At 43.6% G+C, this 21,667-nt stretch overlaps 3 protein-coding genes across 3 annotated transcripts; 1 reads left to right on the top strand and 2 right to left on the bottom strand.

Moving 5' to 3' along the window:
• Positions 1-2,102: 2,102 nt before the first annotated feature.
• On the bottom strand, positions 2,103-4,778 carry spi1a (Spi-1 proto-oncogene a). Its single transcript, XM_030096803.1, has 5 exons — positions 4,643-4,778; positions 4,193-4,280; positions 3,923-4,107; positions 2,658-2,823; positions 2,103-2,572 (listed from the first exon to the last, which is right to left on the bottom strand). The coding sequence occupies exons 1-5, from the start codon at positions 4,664-4,666 to the stop codon at positions 2,271-2,273; spliced, it is 765 nt and encodes a 254-aa protein (XP_029952663.1). The 5' UTR covers positions 4,667-4,778; the 3' UTR covers positions 2,103-2,270.
• Positions 4,779-5,748: 970 nt separating this feature from the next.
• On the top strand, positions 5,749-8,029 carry tmem276a (transmembrane protein 276a). Its single transcript, XM_030096802.1, has 4 exons — positions 5,749-6,475; positions 6,920-7,033; positions 7,148-7,285; positions 7,454-8,029. The coding sequence occupies exons 1-4, from the start codon at positions 6,064-6,066 to the stop codon at positions 7,699-7,701; spliced, it is 912 nt and encodes a 303-aa protein (XP_029952662.1). The 5' UTR covers positions 5,749-6,063; the 3' UTR covers positions 7,702-8,029.
• Positions 8,030-10,495: 2,466 nt separating this feature from the next.
• On the bottom strand, positions 10,496-13,559 carry fibina (fin bud initiation factor a). Its single transcript, XM_030096805.1, has one exon. The coding sequence runs from the start codon at positions 13,388-13,390 to the stop codon at positions 12,764-12,766; it is 627 nt and encodes a 208-aa protein (XP_029952665.1). The 5' UTR covers positions 13,391-13,559; the 3' UTR covers positions 10,496-12,763.
• Between the last annotated feature and the right edge of the window lie 8,108 nt (positions 13,560-21,667).

Here is a 21,667-nt window from a genome sequence, read left to right as displayed (position 1 = left end):
CAATGGAATGCAAATATTGTTCAGAAAGTTCGTTCAAACTCTGCTACAAAAGTTCCCATTAATGTTGGCACTTTCTGTCCTGCTCAACCCAAACTAACTCGAAGGGGTTTAATTCTGGAGACTGTGCTGGCCACTCCATGTTTTCAAATTTATATATTTTTTTCCTTTCTTTCCTGATATAATTCTGGCATAGCTATTATATTGCTGGCGGATTAATTTCTGACCAACAAGTAGCATAGCAGAGGGTCTTGCATGGAGCTGCAGAATGCTGTAATCGTTTTGAGTCAGGAGTCAGGATGCCTCTCACTCTGTACCCCGGATCCAGAAAACTGGCCTCAGACCATTAGACCCCCTGCTCCATGTTTGACAGTTCACTGTGTAACAACCCTTTTGCTGACCCGACGGCGTATGTGATGAACTGAAAATGTCAACTTCTGATTCATCAGTCCATATTACTTCATCCAGTTGTCAGTAATCCAATTACAGTGTTTCAAGACCCAGACAAGCCTCTTTGTCTCATTCTGACATCTTTGCAATGCTGCAGCCCGACCTGTCAAACCTGCACCGTCAAGTCCTCTGTTCACTCTGCTGCTGAACTTTCAAGACTTGATCAACCTCCATTTCTACAGAACAGCTTTAAGTTGTCGTTACCATTAGTTTTTTCCTGAAAAAGAACTTCTGGTAAAATTCTGAAATGAACAGTATTTTTCAGTTTTGAGTAACCTCATTCTTTTTTAATCTTTAGCAGTTCAGCACTTTTATTTATGCCATTTCAAGTTATTCGTTGGACCTGAATGACATGAATTTCAGTAACTAACTGGAAAAATTGGAGTGTTTGATGATGAAGTTTAATCATCATCATGACTCAACTTGTATTATAGTTCTGAGTCAGAATTTCCTGAATATACTGTATACTGTCGCGATGAACGCTTGGCTGCCACAAGCCAGTTATCCCTGTGGAAGGCGCTTGCTTCCTTATCTTAAAATAAGTGAAGCAGGTAAGAACCTGGGTGTCACATTCTATATCATTTTACAGACTTAATTAACTAATACAGGGTATTACTTACCTCATGCCAAGAGTTCATTAATGATACATCCATTTACCAACTGTTCTGCTTTAGAGGTTCAGGGCTGCCTGAGTCAATCCCACCTAACTAAGAGTGAAGGTGAGGTCTGCACAGGTCATCAGGTCGTCACAGGGCACAGGGCACACACTCACAGTCATACTGGTTGGTAATCACTGAAAACACACACACACACACACACACACACACACACACACACACACACACACTGGGAGGACATAGAAACACGCGTCTCTTGTCTCATGCTATAGTTGCAGTATTAACATCCACTCTAAAAAACAATAAATATTAATATGCCTAGAAATGATGAGGCTGATTTTCTATTTGTAGAAAACACAGATATGATCCTATAGTTTCCTTCAAAATAAAAATAAAACCATTTGTGACTGTTTTATGAATAGCTTTATAGATATTTTTGGATGAGTAGGTTTGTGGACTTTTTTTCCCCATAATGACATATATAATGTTCAAGAGGCAGGTCCCATGTGGCTAATAGGTGCCCAAAGACAGGTTTGTAAGATTGTCTGATTGCCTGGTGTTGTCTACATATCATTTTTGCGCTTGTATTACAGGATTTCTTCTTGTTAGTTTTGTTGGAAGTTTTCTGTCAGTCAAACAGATGCTCTAAAAAACATGCTAATGTATTTCTTGGTTATCATTATCTTTAGACACATGCACACTTTAAAATTTGAATGTAGAAAGGTTAATTGTAAATTTGGGAAATAATTATATTTTTTTTCTCTCAATAAACTATAAATTGGTTCATTATCATGTACTTTTCCTTTGCAGCTACACCACTTGGTCTTTTGTTTTTTCTTTCAATATGTTAAACATATTTATATTCTATGTTATAGGACCCGGTTTCGCAACTCAAAAAAGCAGATTAAAACACTTCTTAAACAGAAAAACTGTAATTCAGATAGTATTTGCAAATATTCAACAAAAATCTTACGAACAGAAAAGTATCCTTGTCTTTAGCACATCAGTTGTTGGACACTAAACGCAAACACACACATATATGAGAAGAAGATTTTATTATAGAAGTCATCAAATGCTCCAAGGCATAAACAATGAATATAAATTAAAAAAAATCAGACAAAAGAAAAGGTGTCACTGCACATCTACAGGCAAAACACACACATTTTGGCCTGTTGGGTGTGACATTTCACAGCCGCTATTCTCTCATCAGCGAGCGTGCTGACGCAAATAGAGCACTTCCTCACTGAACTGGTAGGTTAGCTTCTTCTTTATTTTTTTAATCTCTCCAGTTTTACCATAGTTCCTCAGAGCCCGAGCCATTTTTTGGTAGGTCATCTTCTTGCGGTTTCCTTTCTGAACACCCCAGCGGCTCGCCAGAGCTTCTTTGTGTTTTGTGGAGAACTGAAAGATGCCCTTGTCCTGGTCGACCCACCAGACGCTCTCACTCATGTCACCGTTTCTTAGCAGGTCCAGAAGGAACTGATACAGGCGGATTTTCTTCTTGTTATCTGTGGGGAAAAATTTAAAGCCTTTAGTAACTAGCTGAGTTAGTATATGATGTTGGTGGAAAATTTGTCATTGGAGTACACGCACAAGTATCTTTTCTGAAAGAGGAATGTCTGTAGTCTTCAAATTCGTCCTCGCCCTCTGACACCTCGAACAGAGGACTGATTTCTTTTTGTTCCTCTCCTGAGTAATATTGTCCCGGTGAGGCCGGCTGTGGGTACTGGTAACACAGTGACGACGTGTAATACGGGATCTGTAGGGAACATTCACAGCAGGTCAGACTGGAGGTCTGTACATTCAAGTGACACAATAAAATAATTAAAAAAAAAAAAAAAAAAAGTTTTGGTTGCAATTATTCACCACTTTGACATTTACATGGAAATGTTTTCTCTGTGCTAAAAGGGGAAGCTGTTCTGCTTCAACAGAATTCAAAGCTCAGCATTATCGAGCATTGTGGATGACATCTCATTAGAAAAATACAAACACACACACACACACACACACACACACACACACACACACACACACACACACACACACACACACACACACACACGTACACAAACTCCACAGCGTGTACTGTGCTATTTGTGCCAATAAATGGCTTTGTTAGGCAAAAATAAATATTTCATTCATTCATTTCATGTCATTTTTTCAATGTCAGTCTTTGTTACCGTGTTTTTATTCTGGTGGCAGGTTTTAAAGAAACAAACCAAACCACATTCTAGAGAATTTAAATGAACGTGAAAGTAAAAGCAGTTGCATTATTCATTTATTGGTCTGAGTCAATAGTTTTAACAACATAAATGTATTTTTCTTGAACAAAGAAATGCTCAATTTCTTCAAGTTTCGGCTTTAAATGATGATTTTTTTTTTTTTTCAATCTTTCTTCAAGGCTTTTCGGCCTGGGGAATTTGTGATGGACATTTTTAATAAGTTTTTTTGCTACAGAGTTGCTTTCGGAATTGACAAAGAAATTAAAAGTTGCTATTCAAGAACAAAAACTACAACCATCTTTAAGGATTTAACTTTCAAAGAATTTCCTATATTGTTTAACTACTCTAAAATGTTTTGTCAAACTGTTGCCAAAGCTTGTTTCAAGAGAATCTAATTACTGATATCACTATATGCCTGAAATTATACACTTTTGTAGATTCTAGTGTAGTGATAGCACGTTTCCATAAGTGATGGAATAAAATGGGCAATCGGACTGGTGTGAGTCACACTATGTCGTAACAACTTGCAAGATTTTTGTTGTGTTTTCCCTCCACCGCTGCATGCTCAGAGTGAGCTTTCGGTCCCATTTAGAGAGAATCACTGGAGAGTTTATTGTTCCTCCTCCATGAGCTTACCTGTGGCGAGACAGAGAGAGGAACGAGTGGAGGGTCCAGGTGAAGGGCCAGGGGCTCCGTGCTGTATCGGTACGGTGGGATCAGTTGTTGTGGAGACACAGGCTGAAGATCTGTGAGGCGGTTCATGGGGGAATTCTCAAAATCCGATGGCTGAACCTGCTCAGTGTGGAAGGTCCATCTTTGATCTGATAAATCAGATCAGTTTCAGTACCCGATCATGTTATTTTGACCTTTACTATATAAAATTTAAAGTAAAAGCAGTCCTCTCACCTTCATAAATCTCCCCAGCGGGGAGATAAGGGTACAGCTCTGTTGGTGGTCTGTAGCTCTCGGGCTCACTGGGAATTCCCTCTGAAGCCTTTAGGGGTTAAATGTTAGATATTTTCTCTGTAATAGTGAACGTTTGAGTCTCTTCACACTGCCAACATGAAGTCAAATCCGACGATCAAACCTCCCTTCAGAAACACTTTCTGATGTGTCAGAAGAGAACAAAGCAATTCTCCACTATCATAGTATCACTAACAATATATTCAAAACATCACTCCCACATCCACACAAACGATAGACACAATTTCCAGAACATCTAAGCTCCCATTGGTGAACAAATCTCTCTTACACAAATGTGTACAAACTCTAAGAAACTCTAAAACAGTCCTCACCAACTACGGCCAAAGACACGTCCCTAATTAAAGACGAAGGTAATAAAACAGTAACACTTACAGATGAAATGACAAAACCATCCATAATGTAAACAAGGCAGCATGAGATTCTTGGTTTGTCGAAGGTCGTGATGAAAATGAACTTTTTCTTATTGCTTCACAAAGAAACACGACAAGTGTTGCCCAGCGCTGACTTCAACAGACTAACGGGAAGTGAAACAAAAGAGCCGGACTGCATGCAGTCTACATTCACATCATTCACCTACCGAATATGTATGACCAGCTAGTTCCTGATGGCCGAGTTGTCACATTCACACCAGTTTCACATAAACCGCTGATGTCCCCCATGCAAAGAATACACACAGGAGACATCACAAGACATCTGTGGAGTTTGTGGCAATGTGAAAATCAGTAGATTTTAGTCAACATACACAGCGGTGTTCTTGTGTGCTTTAATTTTATCCCTCATCAGGTGAGGTGATGTGGAAAATGGTTTTAATGTCGCACTCTGTTTTCTGTTGTACTTCATATCAGGGACAGAAACCAGTAGGGTTCTTACTCTGCTGAGTTTACTGTAATTGTTTTAGAAGGAAAATCAGATTTACTGGCTTCCATAGATGTCATGCTCTCAGTATGATTTATTCATATCTGACTTTTTTCAATTGTAGGAGCCGAAACCAAAAGTGAAGTTAGGAATAGGACTGGTTCCTCTTTTAGTTTGGCATTATGGTTTCATTTGAGGAAGTACTGACCATGAAACCATTTGAAAACATGACTGAAATGGCCGGAGTCACTGTGATAATGCTTCTCAAAAAACAGACATTCGTGCATTGTTTAAGACACAATTGCAACACCTTTTTCACACTATTTTCCCAGATTTAAACATGCTTGAGGAAACTGAGCAGTATGACAGGGCTGCTGGGATGGAAACTTGCTTGAAGCAATCATTCTGGATGTGCTGCAACTCTTTCCTAACATAAAGCTACATGGAGAAAACTGAGCTTCTTGCAGAATTTGTTCTGTGATGCACAGCGAAATGTTTCAGCTGGTATAGAACTCGCAGTGTGACCCTAAGTCTTCTTTTTTTACAAATGACTGTTTTCCTGTACTGTAAGTGCAAATCTGGCTCCTGTTTTCTCAAATATTTGCTCTGTCTCCATCTACTGGAAAGAAGCGCCGGATTGACCAGTATCTAGGCTAGACTGAGTTCAGAGGCAGAGAGGAGACATCCAAAATAGCATATCGAGGCCCAAATTCAGGAATCCTCTTCCCCATTAATTGACTCTTTTTAGGAGATGACTGACAATTCGAGAAAATGGGGGCTCCTGCGACCGATCAGAATTTGACATTTCCACAGATCGCTGAATTTCCTCCACACTACAGACGCTGACAGGAGCGGCGGCGGCGGCGGCGGCGGCCAGGAGCGAAGTCCTGCCGTCCCGTGGATTTATCACGGCACCGAGGCGAGATACGCATGGAAACATGGCTGCTATGAGGACTTTAACCGTGGCGGGGCTGTTTTTGGCGTTCTGCGCGCTGGGACTGATCGCGGTGGCGATCAGCACCAACAACTGGTACGAGACTGACGCCAGGAGGCACAGGGAGCGCTGCAAGAATTATTCCAACAAAAGGAACGACCCTGGATACATTTACATCTCCCCCAACAACCTCCCGCTCCGCATGCTGCCAAAGGAGAGGAATGTGAGCATTAAGGGCTCCGGCAGCGGCGGCAGCAGCGGGGAGATGCTGCTGCGCGCAAAGCGGCACTTGCTGCCTCCTGCCCCGGCCATGGAGTCTCTCTGCAGTCGGCAGTTCAACTCCACCATCACCGGACTGTGGAGAAAGTGCCACCGGGAGGGATTTGACTTAGAGACAGAGGATCTGATCTTTAAAGGTTTGCTTCGAGGCTTTCTCTTGAATTGTGCGTGCTTTGGACATTTCTGTGGCGCGTGAGAGGGAGAGAGAGTGAGAGAGAGAGAGGCGCCGTCGGTAAATACTTATGCGCGGATGCGTTATCCAAGGTGCTGATGCTGCGCACGGACCCTCGAGGCCTACGCGGTATAACACAGAGTACAGTTACTGTGCGTGTGCGTGTGTGTGTTTATCCAGCACAAAAGGGCGAGCTGTAGTAACAGAAGCCTCGAGATGTGTACAATAAGCTCCACCGACGGTGTGGGTGTATGGGTGGTGGGTGGTGGGTGGTGGAGGGGGGTTGGGTGCTCTCTCTCTCTCTTTTTGGGAGGGGAGGGGGTGTATTAGCAGAAAGCCTTTTGATATGCTCTTCATCTCATCTCGGGGTTTATGTGAGACACCCTCTTTGTGTTGTTTACATCCACAGGATTGGTTCCGCGCTGCACATCAATAAAATACTACTACTCATCATCCGTCCTCCCCAGAAACCTGCCAATCAACCTGACCAAGACGATAAGGCAGGATGAGTGGCACGCGCTCCGTGAGTTGCCAAATTTGTATTTTCCTTTATTTATTTTTATATTTATTCTGATGAATTCTCGCTGAGGAGAAGCTCCGCGTGGCTCCAGTCTCACATCCGCCGTGCGCTTTGCAGACCTCAAGAGGATGACTGCCAGCTTCATCGGCATGGCCATATCCATCATCCTGTTCGGCTGGATCATCGGCGTGCTGGGCTGCTGTCAGGAGCATGATCTGATGCAGTATGTCGCCGGACTGCTCTTCCTCATGGGAGGTGAGGTCCACTTTTACATAAAGAGCATTGCCCCGGCCGGCCGCAGAGGGGCAGTGTGGTCTGTTAATGAGAGCTGCTGTAATGATGCATCAGGGGGGATGAGAATGGGCTGCTGTCGTGCCTCACTTGTTTTGTTTTTTTTTCTTTTTTGTTCTTGCGCCCTGCCAGGGACGTGCTGCATCATCTCCCTCTGTACGTGCGTGGCTGGGATCAACTTCGAACTGTCCCGTTATCCCCGGTACATGTTTGGGATACCGGAGGACATCAGTCACGGCTACGGCTGGTCCATGTTCTGTGCGTGGGGAGGCCTGGGCCTGACGCTGCTGGCTGGTTTTCTGTGTACACTTGCCCCCTCTCTCTACCCACCACAAACCCCCGTGGTGCACAAGCCCCGACAGGAGAACGGCTGCGTGTGACAGGCCGGTGCACATCCAGCAGACACCTGTCTCATCCCGGAACGCTGACGAGCCTCCCTCTCTCTCAGAGACAGTTTGACCCAGGGATGCTGGGCAGAGAGAGCCTGCACGCATCTTGGCACAAAGGAAGCACAGGACACTGTGGCTCTGGCTCACGTGAAACTGATGAAGAGGTGACATTTGACTGAAGACGATTTCAGTTCCTCTGGTGCTTTTTTTTTTTCCTCCTTCTGTCCCTCTTCATGAATGAACCGTTCAGTGTCATTGCTTGCTCTTCAAGAGGAGAATATAATAGTTTCTTTCTGTAAAATCTGCTCGTCTGAAAGAAGAAAAAAAAAAAGAGAAAAAGAAACTATGGCAGAAGATCAATAGCACAACTTTGAAATCTGTATTCAAGAATCAAACCATGGATGTGTACTGTCACATTTCAAAGGGCAACTGTGTATCATTATGTACTCATTCAAAACAAGATATGTACATGTACTTTTTGAATTGTATGTATGCAGATGCATTTGTGTTTATCAAGGAAAAATATGAGCATTAAGAGCAAACATGTGTTCGAGGGAAATGTTTTTGTTGTTCTTGAGGTCTGACTCCCCATCGGAATATTTTTGAAAAATAAAACAGCCATGCAAAACCATTTTCTCTCGTGTAACATGGTGAACAGACATGGATGTCTTTGTTTTTACGTTCATGACTTGTATCCAGTGGTATGTCAGCAGAGAGAGAGGCCTGCTAAATGAGTCAAAGCCTTTACAGCATTATTTTAAAACGGCAGCTGAATATATTTCCTCAAGTGTTACGAGGAACTGTTTGCTATTCACCGTTTTATGCGACCACTTCTGAAAACCTGAACGCTCAAACGTGATTGGCCGAAATGCCAGTCCAGGACCAAGAGTGATAAACAGAGCTGAAAAAAGAAAATCAGTACAAATAAAAGAAAACCCCTCAAAGAAGCAGTTTTTTCCTGCATTAGAGTCAATGAATGTGTTTTTTATGAAGTTCGACAACATAAAAAGGAAACGAGATCCAGACATTGTGAAAACAGAAGAAATAGACTTTTGCATCAAAAGGATTCAACAACTGTGAGCTGTTATGAAAACCTCCTGATTATCTTGACAATCTTTCAAATTCATGTTCTGGCCCATTTAGTGTGTTTTTTTCCCCCCAGCTCCTAGATAGCATGCCATTTCTATTGCTATAAATATTCTTATCTTCCACCCAGAACCATGATGAGGTCATGAAAAAAGTCCCTGTTGATGGTTAAAACTGTACACTGGTGACGGTTTTTCACTTTTGACTAAGGGTAGATTACGAGTTAAACTAAAAGCTGAATTAAACAATTCGTGACATGAATGTAAATCATGAAAACAGTGTGTGCTGTCTGTGTAAATGTTTTTCTCCATCTAGTTTGCCTTAGACCTGAGAACACACTGAAACTTAGACGGTCCAACATATACCTTGTGAGGAAGAGGATTTTAGGCTGTGTGTAGATTTACATATGTTTCAGGAGGACAGTGTGGTTTTGGTGTAAGGTTACATGAAGGTTAGGTATTCGGTTTGAGTGGTTATTTAGAATGCATTGTGTAAACGTGTAAAAACCCTCACGTGGAGCGCCGCGGGCTCTCTCTCTCTCTCTGGAGGGTGGCGTGATGGACTGGAGGTTTCTCCACAGACTCTCACCTGTCTTTCACCGGCATTTCACCTCATGTCAGTTGGGATAGACTCAAGCTCACTGTGAAACTAATTCAGATGAAGGAGAAACAGAGATAGGAAAGTAAAAAAAAAAAAAAAAAAAAGGCTGATAAATAAACTGTCTCTTTTTGAAGCTGTAACAGGATTATAACAATCTGCACAAGAAAACTGGGGAGGATATCCATAGCCATTTACCAAAGAAAAACAAACATAAAAATGTTTTCAGGGATGCTGAGCTTGAAAATGGACTGTGAGGGAGAAACATTTGGCAGAGAAAAACAAACCAACTATGTGATAAATTGTTAAAATGCAGTAAATACATCCTGTTAGAAGACTATCTGCACACTCTGATCAGCCCAAGAATGAACAACTAAAATAATCCTGTTTGTCATTTAGTGGATTGATGATTCACTCATGATAAGAAGTGAACTTTTTTATGCCTCTTCGGACGTTTTAATCAATGCACCGCATTAGCCGACTATGGCATTTCTATCCAGTATTGTTTTAGATACAATACGGCCACTGTAAAAGGAGACGTCTTGTGCTGCGTTCCACCGTCTGCCAGCGGTGATACAAAACATGTTATGTGTGTTTAATGAGGGCAAAATTCTGCATCCCCATATGGGCTCACGTCGTTAAAGAGCCATTGAGAGTAGCAGGTGGTCTGATGACTGCACATATTCTAGCTCCCAGTTCAAGCTGTAAAAGTGAATTATATGTGACGACTTCAGAGTATAGTTTGAATGCAAAAAACCCTCATTCTGCAAATTGCCTGCTTCTCCGTTAAATGAATGCAGTACAGTATGTACATTTGGGTTCACCGCTGAAAGCGCGCAGACGGCACACTTCGTAAAACTGTACGTTGTACAGTTTCCAGGAACCTGTTGTTTTATTCGTCTTGTAAATCAATTTGAAGCTGTTTTACAGTTTTATAGCACTTTGGAGGCAATTAACGCATATTTTACCAGACTATGTTTAGTGGATGTCTTTAGAAATATTCAAGAAATTCATGCAGCTTAATAAAAACAGGACTAAACAAAAGAAAAACAGATCCTTTGTCATAAAGAATTGAACAGTATGTATAGTAGCTGTTTTAAAGTTTATTTTAACCACTTATGAATTACAACACTTTATAAATGTTGTGGGCAATGCAGAGCTTTCACCTGTACAGTCCTGCAAAATACTACTGTTCCCTGTATTCTGTCAGCATTAGACTGTAGATATTATGTTGCATTGCTAACACTAGAATATGAAAATAGTTGTTGGGCCTGAGGCAGAGCACTTTGACAAATGTGGCAAATGTCACGTTACCCACGCCATGTGTTTTTTTTGTTTTTTTTTCAGGTCTGCACCACATGTCAGGGCCTGCCTCGGAAGGCACACTTTGTGACGGAGTTCTCTTATTTGACATAGAGTCAGTTCACTGTCATGTGTTTGGAAACTTCTCAAAAATCCCATCTGTCACCGAGCTGAACTGTGCCAGTCCAGAAAGTGTGTCAGGTGAAGCTGAATAACAGCATTGCTGATAGTATTCAGTAACAGTAGGACAAGTAGCCAATTTAACAGCTCCCCTCTCTCCAACAATAACACTACAGAGGCATGTTGTTTGCTGCTCGGCACACAGAGAGGTCGGAGTATTCTCAGGTCACCTCTGGTCTACATTCCTGACCTTTCTTTGTTTGTCCTTAAAATATGTCAGTGAGCAGAGTACATTCTTGGAGCTGCAAGCTAAAGGCTCAGCTTTCCGTGCTTTCAAATGTCAGAGGCTTGAAGTTAATCCCCAAGAAAAATATTTCACTATAGGTGGAATTATTAACCTGAGCCAAAAAGGACAAATTAATTGAGCAGGGTGGGCAGCGGCGGCCCGCTCCACCTTTACTCGCGCAGTGGAAATTTCAACCAGATCTTTTAATCAAATCTTGTGAGTCCGCCGCAGCGCCCCTCGAAATTAGGAGCCTTATAGACATATAGGGTTTCTGCGCTGGCGGAGCTCTGGGTATTTGCCGGGGTCGGTCTGCACTGCGCTGAGCTGCTGTGTGAGAGCTGTTTTTAAAAGGGGGGTCCCTCAGGGGAAGCTGGACTGTGAGGAAAACCAGACAGAGGAAATCACACCCAGTTGCGCCCATGGCAGCCCATCTGGCTCCCTCACATCTGCACAGACATTATCTCTGTAAAAAAAAAAGAAAAAAAAGAAGTGGGCACACTTATGGCTGTTATTTTGTGGTAGTTACAAACATTGGGTTAAACAATAGTCTTTTAAATGACAATTAAAGACAAGAAATACACACATTACTACCAAAGGCATATAAAACTCAAAGCTCTGCAAATTGGAACAATCTGACATATCGGTTTGCGTGTGAGACCCTCCGGCCGCCGATGCTTTTATGAAGAATTCAAAGCAACTTTCCGTCGATAAACAGTGTCTGTGGAATAAGATGCTGCCTCTCAGCACAGCTGAAGAGCAACACACAAACATTTTAATAGACATGAACAAGCCGGGCATCCACTCTATTTATAAGTAAAATGATCTAATCTGGAACCCATCCAGACTTCAACACACACACACACATCTCATATCAAATGAGATCTCTGAATATGTGACAGACAAAAGAGAAGATGCTAACAAGTCGCTTCAAACAGACAGTATTTCATACTTGAGTCGATGACTTCCAGATGGAAGTGGGAGGCAGTGACAGACCTCAGACAACAATTAACCAGGGTCACTTCAAGGGACGGTCCAGTCTGCCACTTGTAGGGCCAAGAGGAAACACATGGATGGAAAAACATGCCAGGGGGCCAGTGCCAGGAATACAAAATCCAAAGGTTTTTAGTGATTTCTACAAGTCTTTATAGTTTTTGTTTGCTATCCAACACTTACAGTACGCTGTCTGCCCCAAAACAAGGAAAGTCATGAAGTTATAGAAGAAACTGAAATGCAGGATTGAATTGATGACAGAAGTGAGAAATACATTGAGAAAAAAAAGGGTAACTAGGGGCATATAATAAATATTAATTTGAGTTTGAATAACCTAAAACTGTAAACAACATTGGAATCACGCTGGCTGACAGCTTTATGCTAATCTGGAACAATTAGAGGGATTTTATTTTCACACTCCTCTCTGTCTCCTCTGATTTAAATCCTCTGAGGTGACACAGGGGGAATTGTTGCAGACATAATTTATGCTCACATTTCCTCTTTCCTCTTTCCTTCCAGACTGAGTTGATATTTTTGTTAGAGCTCCCTTGGCTCCAAGGAAAAGGGATGACTGAAGGTTCAGGGATTTCAGACGCTTTAAACAGATATTTATAAGCCACAATAAACTTTCCAGTTGTTCGGTGAACTGGAGCGTCCCCTCTCTAAGCTCCACTAGGATCCAGCATTGAGGTACTCGGTCTTCAGGCGGCTCAGCCTGGTGCCGTGGCTGCGAATGATGAGAGACAGCAGCTCGTGTTTGTCCTTCAGTCCCAGGGAGATGTCGGTGGTCTCCCTCAGCGCGCCCCGGATGTCGCTCACTTGCTTCACCACGTAGCCGCCGAGCTGCTGCTCCTCTCGCAGCTCGCTCTCCTGGCTCTGCTTGAACTTCACCTCCAGCTCCAGCAGCGACTTGTCCACGCCGGAGAAGGCCTCGCCGATCTGGGCGATCTCGCGCTGGAGGAACTTGCCGTAGCCGTCCTCTCCGTCCAGGTCGTGCGCCACGGCGCGCCCCACGCTCTCCAGGAGGCGCGCGGCGTCCTCCGCCTGCAGCTTGGTGAGGATGAAGTCGTCGCGCACCGCCGCGTCGCTCTCCTCGTCGGCCGCGCACGGACGCACGTCCGAGAACTTAAACAGCATCTGGCACTCCTCCGGGTCCTCCGTCGCGTCGTAGTCTCCGTCCGGGACGAAGAAGTGGTGGAAGGTGCCGTTGGAGATCTCCGGCTGCAGGGGCCCCGTGTAGACGGCCCCGCACGCGCGCAGAGATGCGACGATGAGGAGCAGCAGTGGGACGGGATCCATCGTGCGCCTCCTCTCTGTCTCTGGCGAGCTGCATCTGGGCCGGGAGCCGGATCCGGAGCGCAGTTTTCATCCCGACTCAGGTTACACAGTCCCCGTCACCTAAAAGGCGCAGACTGCCTGTGAGAGCCAGAGGGGCCCCGGAGGGACCCGACCGTCTGAGTGGAGAGGCGTCCAGTCTCTGCTTCACAACTAACCTCATCCACAGTACATCCAAAGACAGATTTAAGCATTTTATCAGGGCTGGGAGTCACAAATTAGGACTAACAATAAAGTCATTCTGCAGGGGCGTTTCAACAGAATGTTTAGTTCAGGATGGGGCTGAGAGTTCATGAAGTCTCCAGTATTCACAGAAATGAGCGGAAAATCAATTTTTTTTTTTCAATAAGTGTATTTCTTTTCTTTGTTTTATGGTCTCAATTTGGTTATATTTTAACCTCATAATCTGCTTTTATTGCACAGAGTAATGGTCCTCCAGTACAAACTTTAACTCATATTTGTGTTTGTTAGAAGATCACCGGAGAGTGTAGTTTTTCTTCTTTGTTTGGTCTTTGTTACCCAACTTCATCTAGAATATTTTCAAGAACTTAAACATTTTCACCTAAATCTGGATCTCACTATCAAACATAAGGAGGAGTCAGAACTCTTAAAACCAAACAGGATGGACATTGCTCTGCCATTCAATGCACAAGTGTGAATCAAAACTGACATTTTTCCCCTTTAACTTTTTTTATTTTTAACCTAAAATCGAATTCCTCTTTACAGCTCCACCACAAAAGATAGATTTACACCTCCTTCCAGCCACATCTTGTCAAGTTTCTCCTGAAAAACATATTTCAGGTCAAGATGGAAGCCTTTAAAGGTCACTAATCCCACCAAACCTTGCACACATAGTGCTTTTACAGTGTGTGACTATCGCACGGATGAAAATGAAATATCAAAATGTGCCGTCATCGGAAATTATAGTACCTGAAAGTTTTGGGAAGAGACAACTTTTATTTTCTACTTAAACACACAAACAAGCCAGAGACAAACAAGGCAAATGGTTTGGACTATACTTAGTGGATGGATTTCCAGGCATCCTGAGACAGAGAGTGTAGTTAGAGCTCTCTCTGATGGCTTCAGTCAGGTGATTACATTACTGCTCGGGGGGGGGAGAGTCCCCTGGGCTGTGATCCCCTCTACTGCACATCCTGTCTTCTTGGATAATTGCATCATCACCGGGTGGTCTCCGATACGGCTCTCGGCACGTCAGCAAAGCTCAGACAAACGAAAAACATATGGCGAGCAGCAAAAACACGGGCCGAGAAGATGTGCGGCTGTGAGCCTCAGCTTCAGCAAACCATCGATCGTCCACGCATCGCTCCGAGCTGCAGCGGCGATGTTTTTGCTGCGATACAACGCAGAGAAGCAAAGGAACCAAACGTTTCAAGGACAATGCGGATCCCAGCGGATTTATTTATGGGCGAACACAATAACGTATGATTGCCAGCAGCTCGCGCTTGAACTTACAGGAGCTGCTGTGGCTTTACGCACCTCTTTGAACCGAACCCAACCAGGCAGAGTGGAGCTGTGGGATAAACGCGGGGTTTAAAGGCTTTGTCAACAGGAAGGATGCAGGTCAGCAAGAGGCAAGCGTGACTGCAGCACAGAGGAAGATCAGCAGCGAGGCAGAAGCCTAAAACCTGGCTTTGGAAAAAGCAGGTCGAGGCACAATGGCTGCGGAGCACAAAAGAGACTCTGGGTAAAGGACGTAAAGCGTGCCGAGGGGGAACCGGAGCAGGTGCTCAGGTGATTACGGAGGTCGGGTGAGGAGGGAAAGTGGGAGCAGAGGGTGGAAGAATTGCGCACAGCCGTCTTGATTTGTTACAGAGTATACAGTTAAAGGCATTAATGACTCACGTGTTAATGGAACAGATGTTTCTCATTTCGTTTAATCCTACTGAGGCTTTTCAGCCACTTTGCTAAAACATCTGTAAAGGGACGATCACAGGGCACCTCTGCTGTTGAGGTTAACACTTTCACTCATTGCAAGAGGACGTCGCTTTGTTTCTGGCCTTTCTGTCAGCCTTGGTTGTTCTACCCGCCACAAAACTCTAAATCTGATCATTTTCTGACTGGATTCTTGTAAAAGATTGTCTGAGAATGAATCATGGTGGTTCCATTTAATGGTATATAATTGAAAATGGCCATAAGGTCACATACATGACACCAACCCTGATTCTTAAAACAGCATTTTGTGGTTTAAGTCACAGCCTCTCTTCACTCTTTGGCGCCGTCGCACCATTCCGTGTCGACGTGTTTTAATCATACTTTGCAGCCAGTGTGAGAAGTGAATCACTCCTATAAGCCTCGGGTCATCTGAGTGCTGCGCTTCAAACTACTGTTACACTTGTAAACACAATAAAGGATACCAGCGGAGACAGCTGGAGGCTTCTCAGCAAGCACACTCTCCCTGTTTCCTCTAAAGTCGCCCACCTGAATAAATACAGTGTCACTCAACATAAACACAGATAGAATAAACTGACCGGCTCGCCAAGACGGAGCGGGGGTCCCGCGGGGGGGAGAGCAGATGTAGCAACGCGTGCAACAATAAATATCACTTAGAGGAGCTGGAGAGGATGTGCACGTCCAGCCTTTTGCTGTGAGATGCTGTATTTGTTTGTGTGTGGACCAGGAGGTCAGGAGTGCGGAGCGTTTGAGATGAAGGAGGGTTTCTGCGCAGCGCCGATCAGAGGGAGCAGGAGGTCAGGGGCCTGCAGGCAGAGTGGGAGGCTGCAGAGACCGGCAGCTGAATCACTCTCTCTCTTTACAATAACGACTTCATGCCCGTTTTGTGTTAATCAAAAATAATGATCATTAATGTTGGGGAAATGTTCATCTGTTACCTACAGTGCAGCATGTCTGACATTGACCTTCGCTCATCATCAGTTAGTTTGCAGAGCGCCAGCCTCTCTGATTTATTGCTGCGTTTTTAATCTGCTTCTGGACGCCAGAAGCGCTTCAAAAATATGGAGGCCGTGACCTTTGGATTCACTTACACCGGACTCTGAGTGAAAACTGCAGGACTGCCTTCACTGATACAAACAACATAAATTAGTGAGAAGCTCCTTCTGGAGAGTTGGCTTTACAGCAGCAGGAGAGATATTCACAAGAGGCTTTAAACCGGTTAAAGCAAACAAATATAAAGCTGTGAAACTGAAGAATAAAACAAAAGTTGAAACATTTTAATGATCTTTCAGGTTTCTTGTGTGGAAAACGTAGCCTGCGATCTCAGTTCAAGCTCTTTCCACACTTTAAGAAGCCATGATATGTACACAACAGTCTTGGCAGTTTATGCGAACAGTATCGTACTTGTCAGAAAAGATACCGCCTCGGTGGTTTTTTTCTCTTGTAGTTTACAGACCAAATAGAGACAGTGGAGCTATAATAAGTCATGATCACAAAGAATACATCAGAATCTTAAACTCTTCCCCCCCCCGAGGCTCTCGGTTCTTGGTACCATGTGCAAAGCGAAAGAGTTTATTTTAATTTCAGGCTCATTTTTCTTCACTGTTTAAAGTTTTCTCATAAGTTGGGCTGAGGAATCCTCCGAGGCAGAGGAAGTAATTGTTCCTCTGTCGGGGGCCTCCATAGATCATAATGTAATCCAGCCACAGAAGGTATCATTTGGAGCTATCTGCAGCATTCTAATCAGTCACAGCAGGTTTCGCTCCCTCTTCCTACACACATGAAATGCAGCAGAATGATGACACTTTCACAAGCCCACTCGCTTGCCACAGTTTTTTTTTTAAAGCAGTCGGGTCACAAACCCACCAGTAGAGTCAGGTAATGAGGCCACTGGATAGGAACCCACTCAAGGTCACAGATGTAAATTCAAATGAGATTTTTGTTCTTCCTCTAATAGTGTGATTAAGGGGAACGATATTGATGAAAAATAATCTAATCTCCCACCTGACCTCAGCTCTCTGGATGCTCCCTGCTGGAAGCAGCAAAAACTCAGCGGCGCCGCTTCAAACCGAGAGTCACGACATGCACGACATGCTTCTCTCTGTTAATCATTTACAGCTTAAATTTGAGGTGAGTATGTGTTTTCAGGTGAAACCTTCTTAAAAACAATTCTGGACTAACACGCATGAATTATAGCACAGTGTCTAAGTCTGCAAAAAACACAAGAATATATTCAAAATAATGATAAAAAAGAAGGAAGAGGTGGCCAAGCTGTGCCAAAAGAATGAAAACAATGTAACACAACAAGATCTCGAAGTGTTAACATCTTGTTTGAATAAATTTCTGTTGAGGTTTCCTTTTATTTTTGCCTGAGCTGTTAAGAATAGTCATTAAAACAGTGGATACTGATATAAACTAGTGTTAGAGGAGCTTTAGTCTCTCAATCAGTAAGGTTACATGTTCAACCTCCCATACTCTGAAGTGTCCTTGAGCAAGACACTGAATCCTAAATGACTCCCAATGAATGGACCCAGCACCTCGCCGAGCAGCCGTCTCTGCTGGTGCGACTGTGTGGGTGTGAGGTGTTTTCAGGGCTGTTAAATCAGAGGAAGAGTGAATGCCATGCGCCATATTACCAAAACGCTGCATCATATTGAGCGCTGTGGCTGTTACGATCAGGACTCCGGAGTGTGTGTTTGACCAAACAGCCGGATATTGATATAAAGTGGTGTCGGAGGCTCAGTCAGATAAAAAAAAAGCAATAAGTAGAGGGCAAACACAATATTGTTTTTATTGAAACTCATCACTCTAAACTTAATAATTTAGTGAGAATGTGTGTAGTAAATGTAATGCAGACAAATAAAATGCAGGACTAGACCATAGTAAATGTTGCAGGTGCGCCGCTTGCAGGCTGTAAACGGATGTTTACTGTAGTTTTCACGAGCCCACATGAGAAAATGCCATTTATTGCCTATGGATCATCATTTGAAAGGAATCTGTTATTCTGTGAATAACAAAGAATTAGCGTTGATCACTGTGGAGCTGGATCCTGAATAATGTGCCTTTTGCTGTGATGCACTTCTAGGAGAAGATAACAGGATGAAATCAACCCACTCTGCTCATTAGAGTCCTGGTCCTGCAGCTCTGGCTTTCGCCCTCTGTGCAGGTGTCACTTCCTCCATTCACGCGGCTCCGCAGAGTAATTTGAAGCTGCTGCTCCTCGGCGCAGGAGTCTTCAGGTCACCTCATCTGCCACGGCTGTTACTCACGCTTCACATCTGACTCTCGCCCCCCCCACTTCCCACCACGTTTTACCAGCCAGCCGGCTCCACCAGCTGCTGTGCAAAATGCCACGCATAGCCAGTAAATCATTTTGTTTTGCGAATAAAGTTTGGGTTTTCAGCTGTAGTTAAAACTCTGGAGGTGTGCTGTCATTTCAAAAGCTAAAAAAAAAAATAATAATAAAAAGAGCTCCGTGCACAATTAGAAGAAGAAGCAAAGACAAACCCAGTGAAGTGATTCAGAAAAAATGTGTCTGTGAACAAGGGGGCAGTGAAGAAAGTGGTAATTGAGGAGTCTGAAGCTGGGAGTATGAAGCGTGAAGCTGACAGTCACATGTTTGCAGTAAACATCAAACCACCTGAGTCTGGTGGAAATGTCATTAAGTCTGTTTTGGGCGACGTGAAGTTTTTGACTCCATAGTGGCTGGAGATGGAAAGTCTGACAGAGCAGAGCAACAAATGTTAATCTGGTGCTGGGAAGCGGCGAAAAAAGAAATGCGGTTTAACCTCTGGGGATTATGAATGTTTGCACCAAATATGTGCAATATAGAGTGAATAGAATAAAAACGTCCTCGGCCTGTTGATATTTAATCCAGGCAGCCACAGACCTGCTGTGAAGGAATATATAGGCGGGCAGACGTAGACACAACACAGGACAAGCGGGACTCATGTTTGTGGGAACACATTGTCTATTGTCTGAGCACGAATCGATCTTTTTTTTTTTTTCCACAGGCTCAAAATGGTATCTCGTGTTTCTTTTCAGGTGTTGGATGTCAAGCGTGACAATCTGAAAATGTGAACACAGTTTAGACAGCAGGGAAAATCAAGGCCCTTTTTCCAGCTCAAGCCATTTTTCAACAAGCAACCATCAAGCGGGCGAATGGGGTTTCCAGCCTTTCCGTGCAAGTTTTGAATGTCCTCATCTTATGTGAGCGTCGATGGAGGCTGATCAAGCTTTGAAAGTCGGCGCTACTGACAGATGTTTCAACTTTTCTGGATTACTTCTGTTAGAACACGCTGTGGGAGCAAACGGTCGTCACCATCAGTTGAACAATATTGCACTGCAGAAATAGTGTTGCTATAAAAAATGTTGAGAAAAAGGCAAACAATGGAACAATAGAAGCGAGACAGACCATAATAACACTTTCTTTCCTATAAAGGAAGTGTAAACAAAGTGAAGGTATCGGTGCAGTTTCCTTCACTCTCAAAAGATACGCAGAATCTCTGATAGTCTGAGGTCTGCAAGACCCAAAACCACAGCAGAATCAGGGGAGTTTCTGAGAGTCAACAGCTTGTTTGATGAAAAGTGTGATGGCCTGGAGCTGTTCGGATGAACTGGACCGAAGAGCGAAAGCAAAATACAATTCAGGCGCCACACTGGGAGCTTTCTGAACAATATTTGATTTCCATTGTAGAAAGAATCAGTGTGTGTTCAGCTGTAAAACCTGCCAGAAGTGGCTACTTTGAGGAGTTAAAAGTTTAGAATGCATTTTGGTTCATAAACTGATTGCATAATTTCTTTGTTCTACGCTTTAATTTCATGGTGAAATGAGACAGAAGTGAATCAAGTTAATGGGGGAGAAATGGTACAAAAACAGATGCCACAGCAAGTGTTTTGTTTGTAAGTAAAGTTTTTCTTTTTTTTTTTTTTTTAATAACAAATTCCATTCAGCAGACATGGCGGAGCAACATCTCCGTGTGTGTGTGTGTGTGTGTGTGTGTGTGTGTATGGGTGCCCTCTGGGTGTGTGGACAGTGGTGCTGTGACTCCTCTGTCCCCCGCTGGCCATCCTCTGGCTCCCTGCTCTGTTTACACATCAGTGCTGTTGGATTTATGGCGGGTCTCAGCAGACGCGCTGATTACCTTCCTAAGCTGCACTGTAAATCTGTGCTGCATGAATAACAGCCACGCGGAGGTGCCTGCAGAGAGACTCAGGGCTACCGTCTGCGGCCGGTACCAATGGGAAAGTGGTTAAAAGTCTCTGATATACGAGGCTGCGCTTGGACTTACGTCCGATCTGTAAAACCGCTCTGCAAAGAATGTGAACAGCTCTGCTTCTGTTTCAGCGGTTGTCAAACCCAAAGGATTTACTTCACTAGCCCTGCAGAATACCACCTACTGCTGCTGCTGCACGCAGCTGAGCGCCAGGATAAATTGTGTGTTGAACCTGAGCTTCCAGCTTGGAGGAGATATGTAAAAAGCCCCTCTTTTGCCCATCCCCCCCTGGTTAGCATCACATCCTGTTCCCTCTTCCCTGTTAACACAGAGCGAGCAGGAGAGGAGCTGTGTTTTCAAATTATTTTGTTCATTGGGTCACTCTCAGTCACTGATGTTTGAGAAATGCAAAGCTCAGACCTGGAAGCTAAAGGTTTGCAGTCTTTTCTGAATACTGATAAATCACACCGTATTGACTGAAGCTCCCAGAGGGCCTCACTCTTAAAGGGTAACACATCTTAAAAAGGAACAAATCACCTACAGCCCACAGTCACAGGTCGTGTCACGTTATTGAGTTGTGAAGAAAACACAAGTGGAGCTAAAACTAATCTACATATGATTGAATCGTGTATTTTTTTTAAATGAATGTCATGATTGATACTGCACAAACTGCAATAATTATTATGATATATAGTTAAATATAAAAGCACCATTTCAAACAACACTACAATGCATTAATTTAAAAGACAGCTCTTGTGGAATGGGCTAAAGCTGTTACATTTGGATGTTGTCTCGGGAGAGGTTTACTCAAGATGCCAGACAGTGTTGTTGAAAATCAAAGGATGGCGTTTTATTATAAATGAAAAAGGGAAACCAAAAATCCCAAATCACTGAGTTTGGGAGGGAATGGTCACAATCAACACCGGAGGACTGAAACACAGGAGCAGAGAAAGACAGACCAGAACACACACACGACGCCCAATATGAATCAGAGCCACCAGGTGACAACAATCACACATCCAGGCACCGGAGAAAGACATCAGGGTCGGGAACAGCAATCAGGCAGGAGGAGGGGAAAGCAAGACAAATGAAACAAAAGACAAGAAATGAGAGA

The sequence above is a fragment of the Salarias fasciatus genome, chromosome 7 (assembly GCF_902148845.1).
Source record: "Salarias fasciatus chromosome 7, fSalaFa1.1, whole genome shotgun sequence".
Classification (NCBI taxonomy): Eukaryota; Metazoa; Chordata; class Actinopteri; order Blenniiformes; family Blenniidae; genus Salarias; species Salarias fasciatus.
The sequence above is the reverse complement of the archived record's forward strand: the minus strand, read 5'-3'. Positions and strand labels throughout refer to the sequence as shown.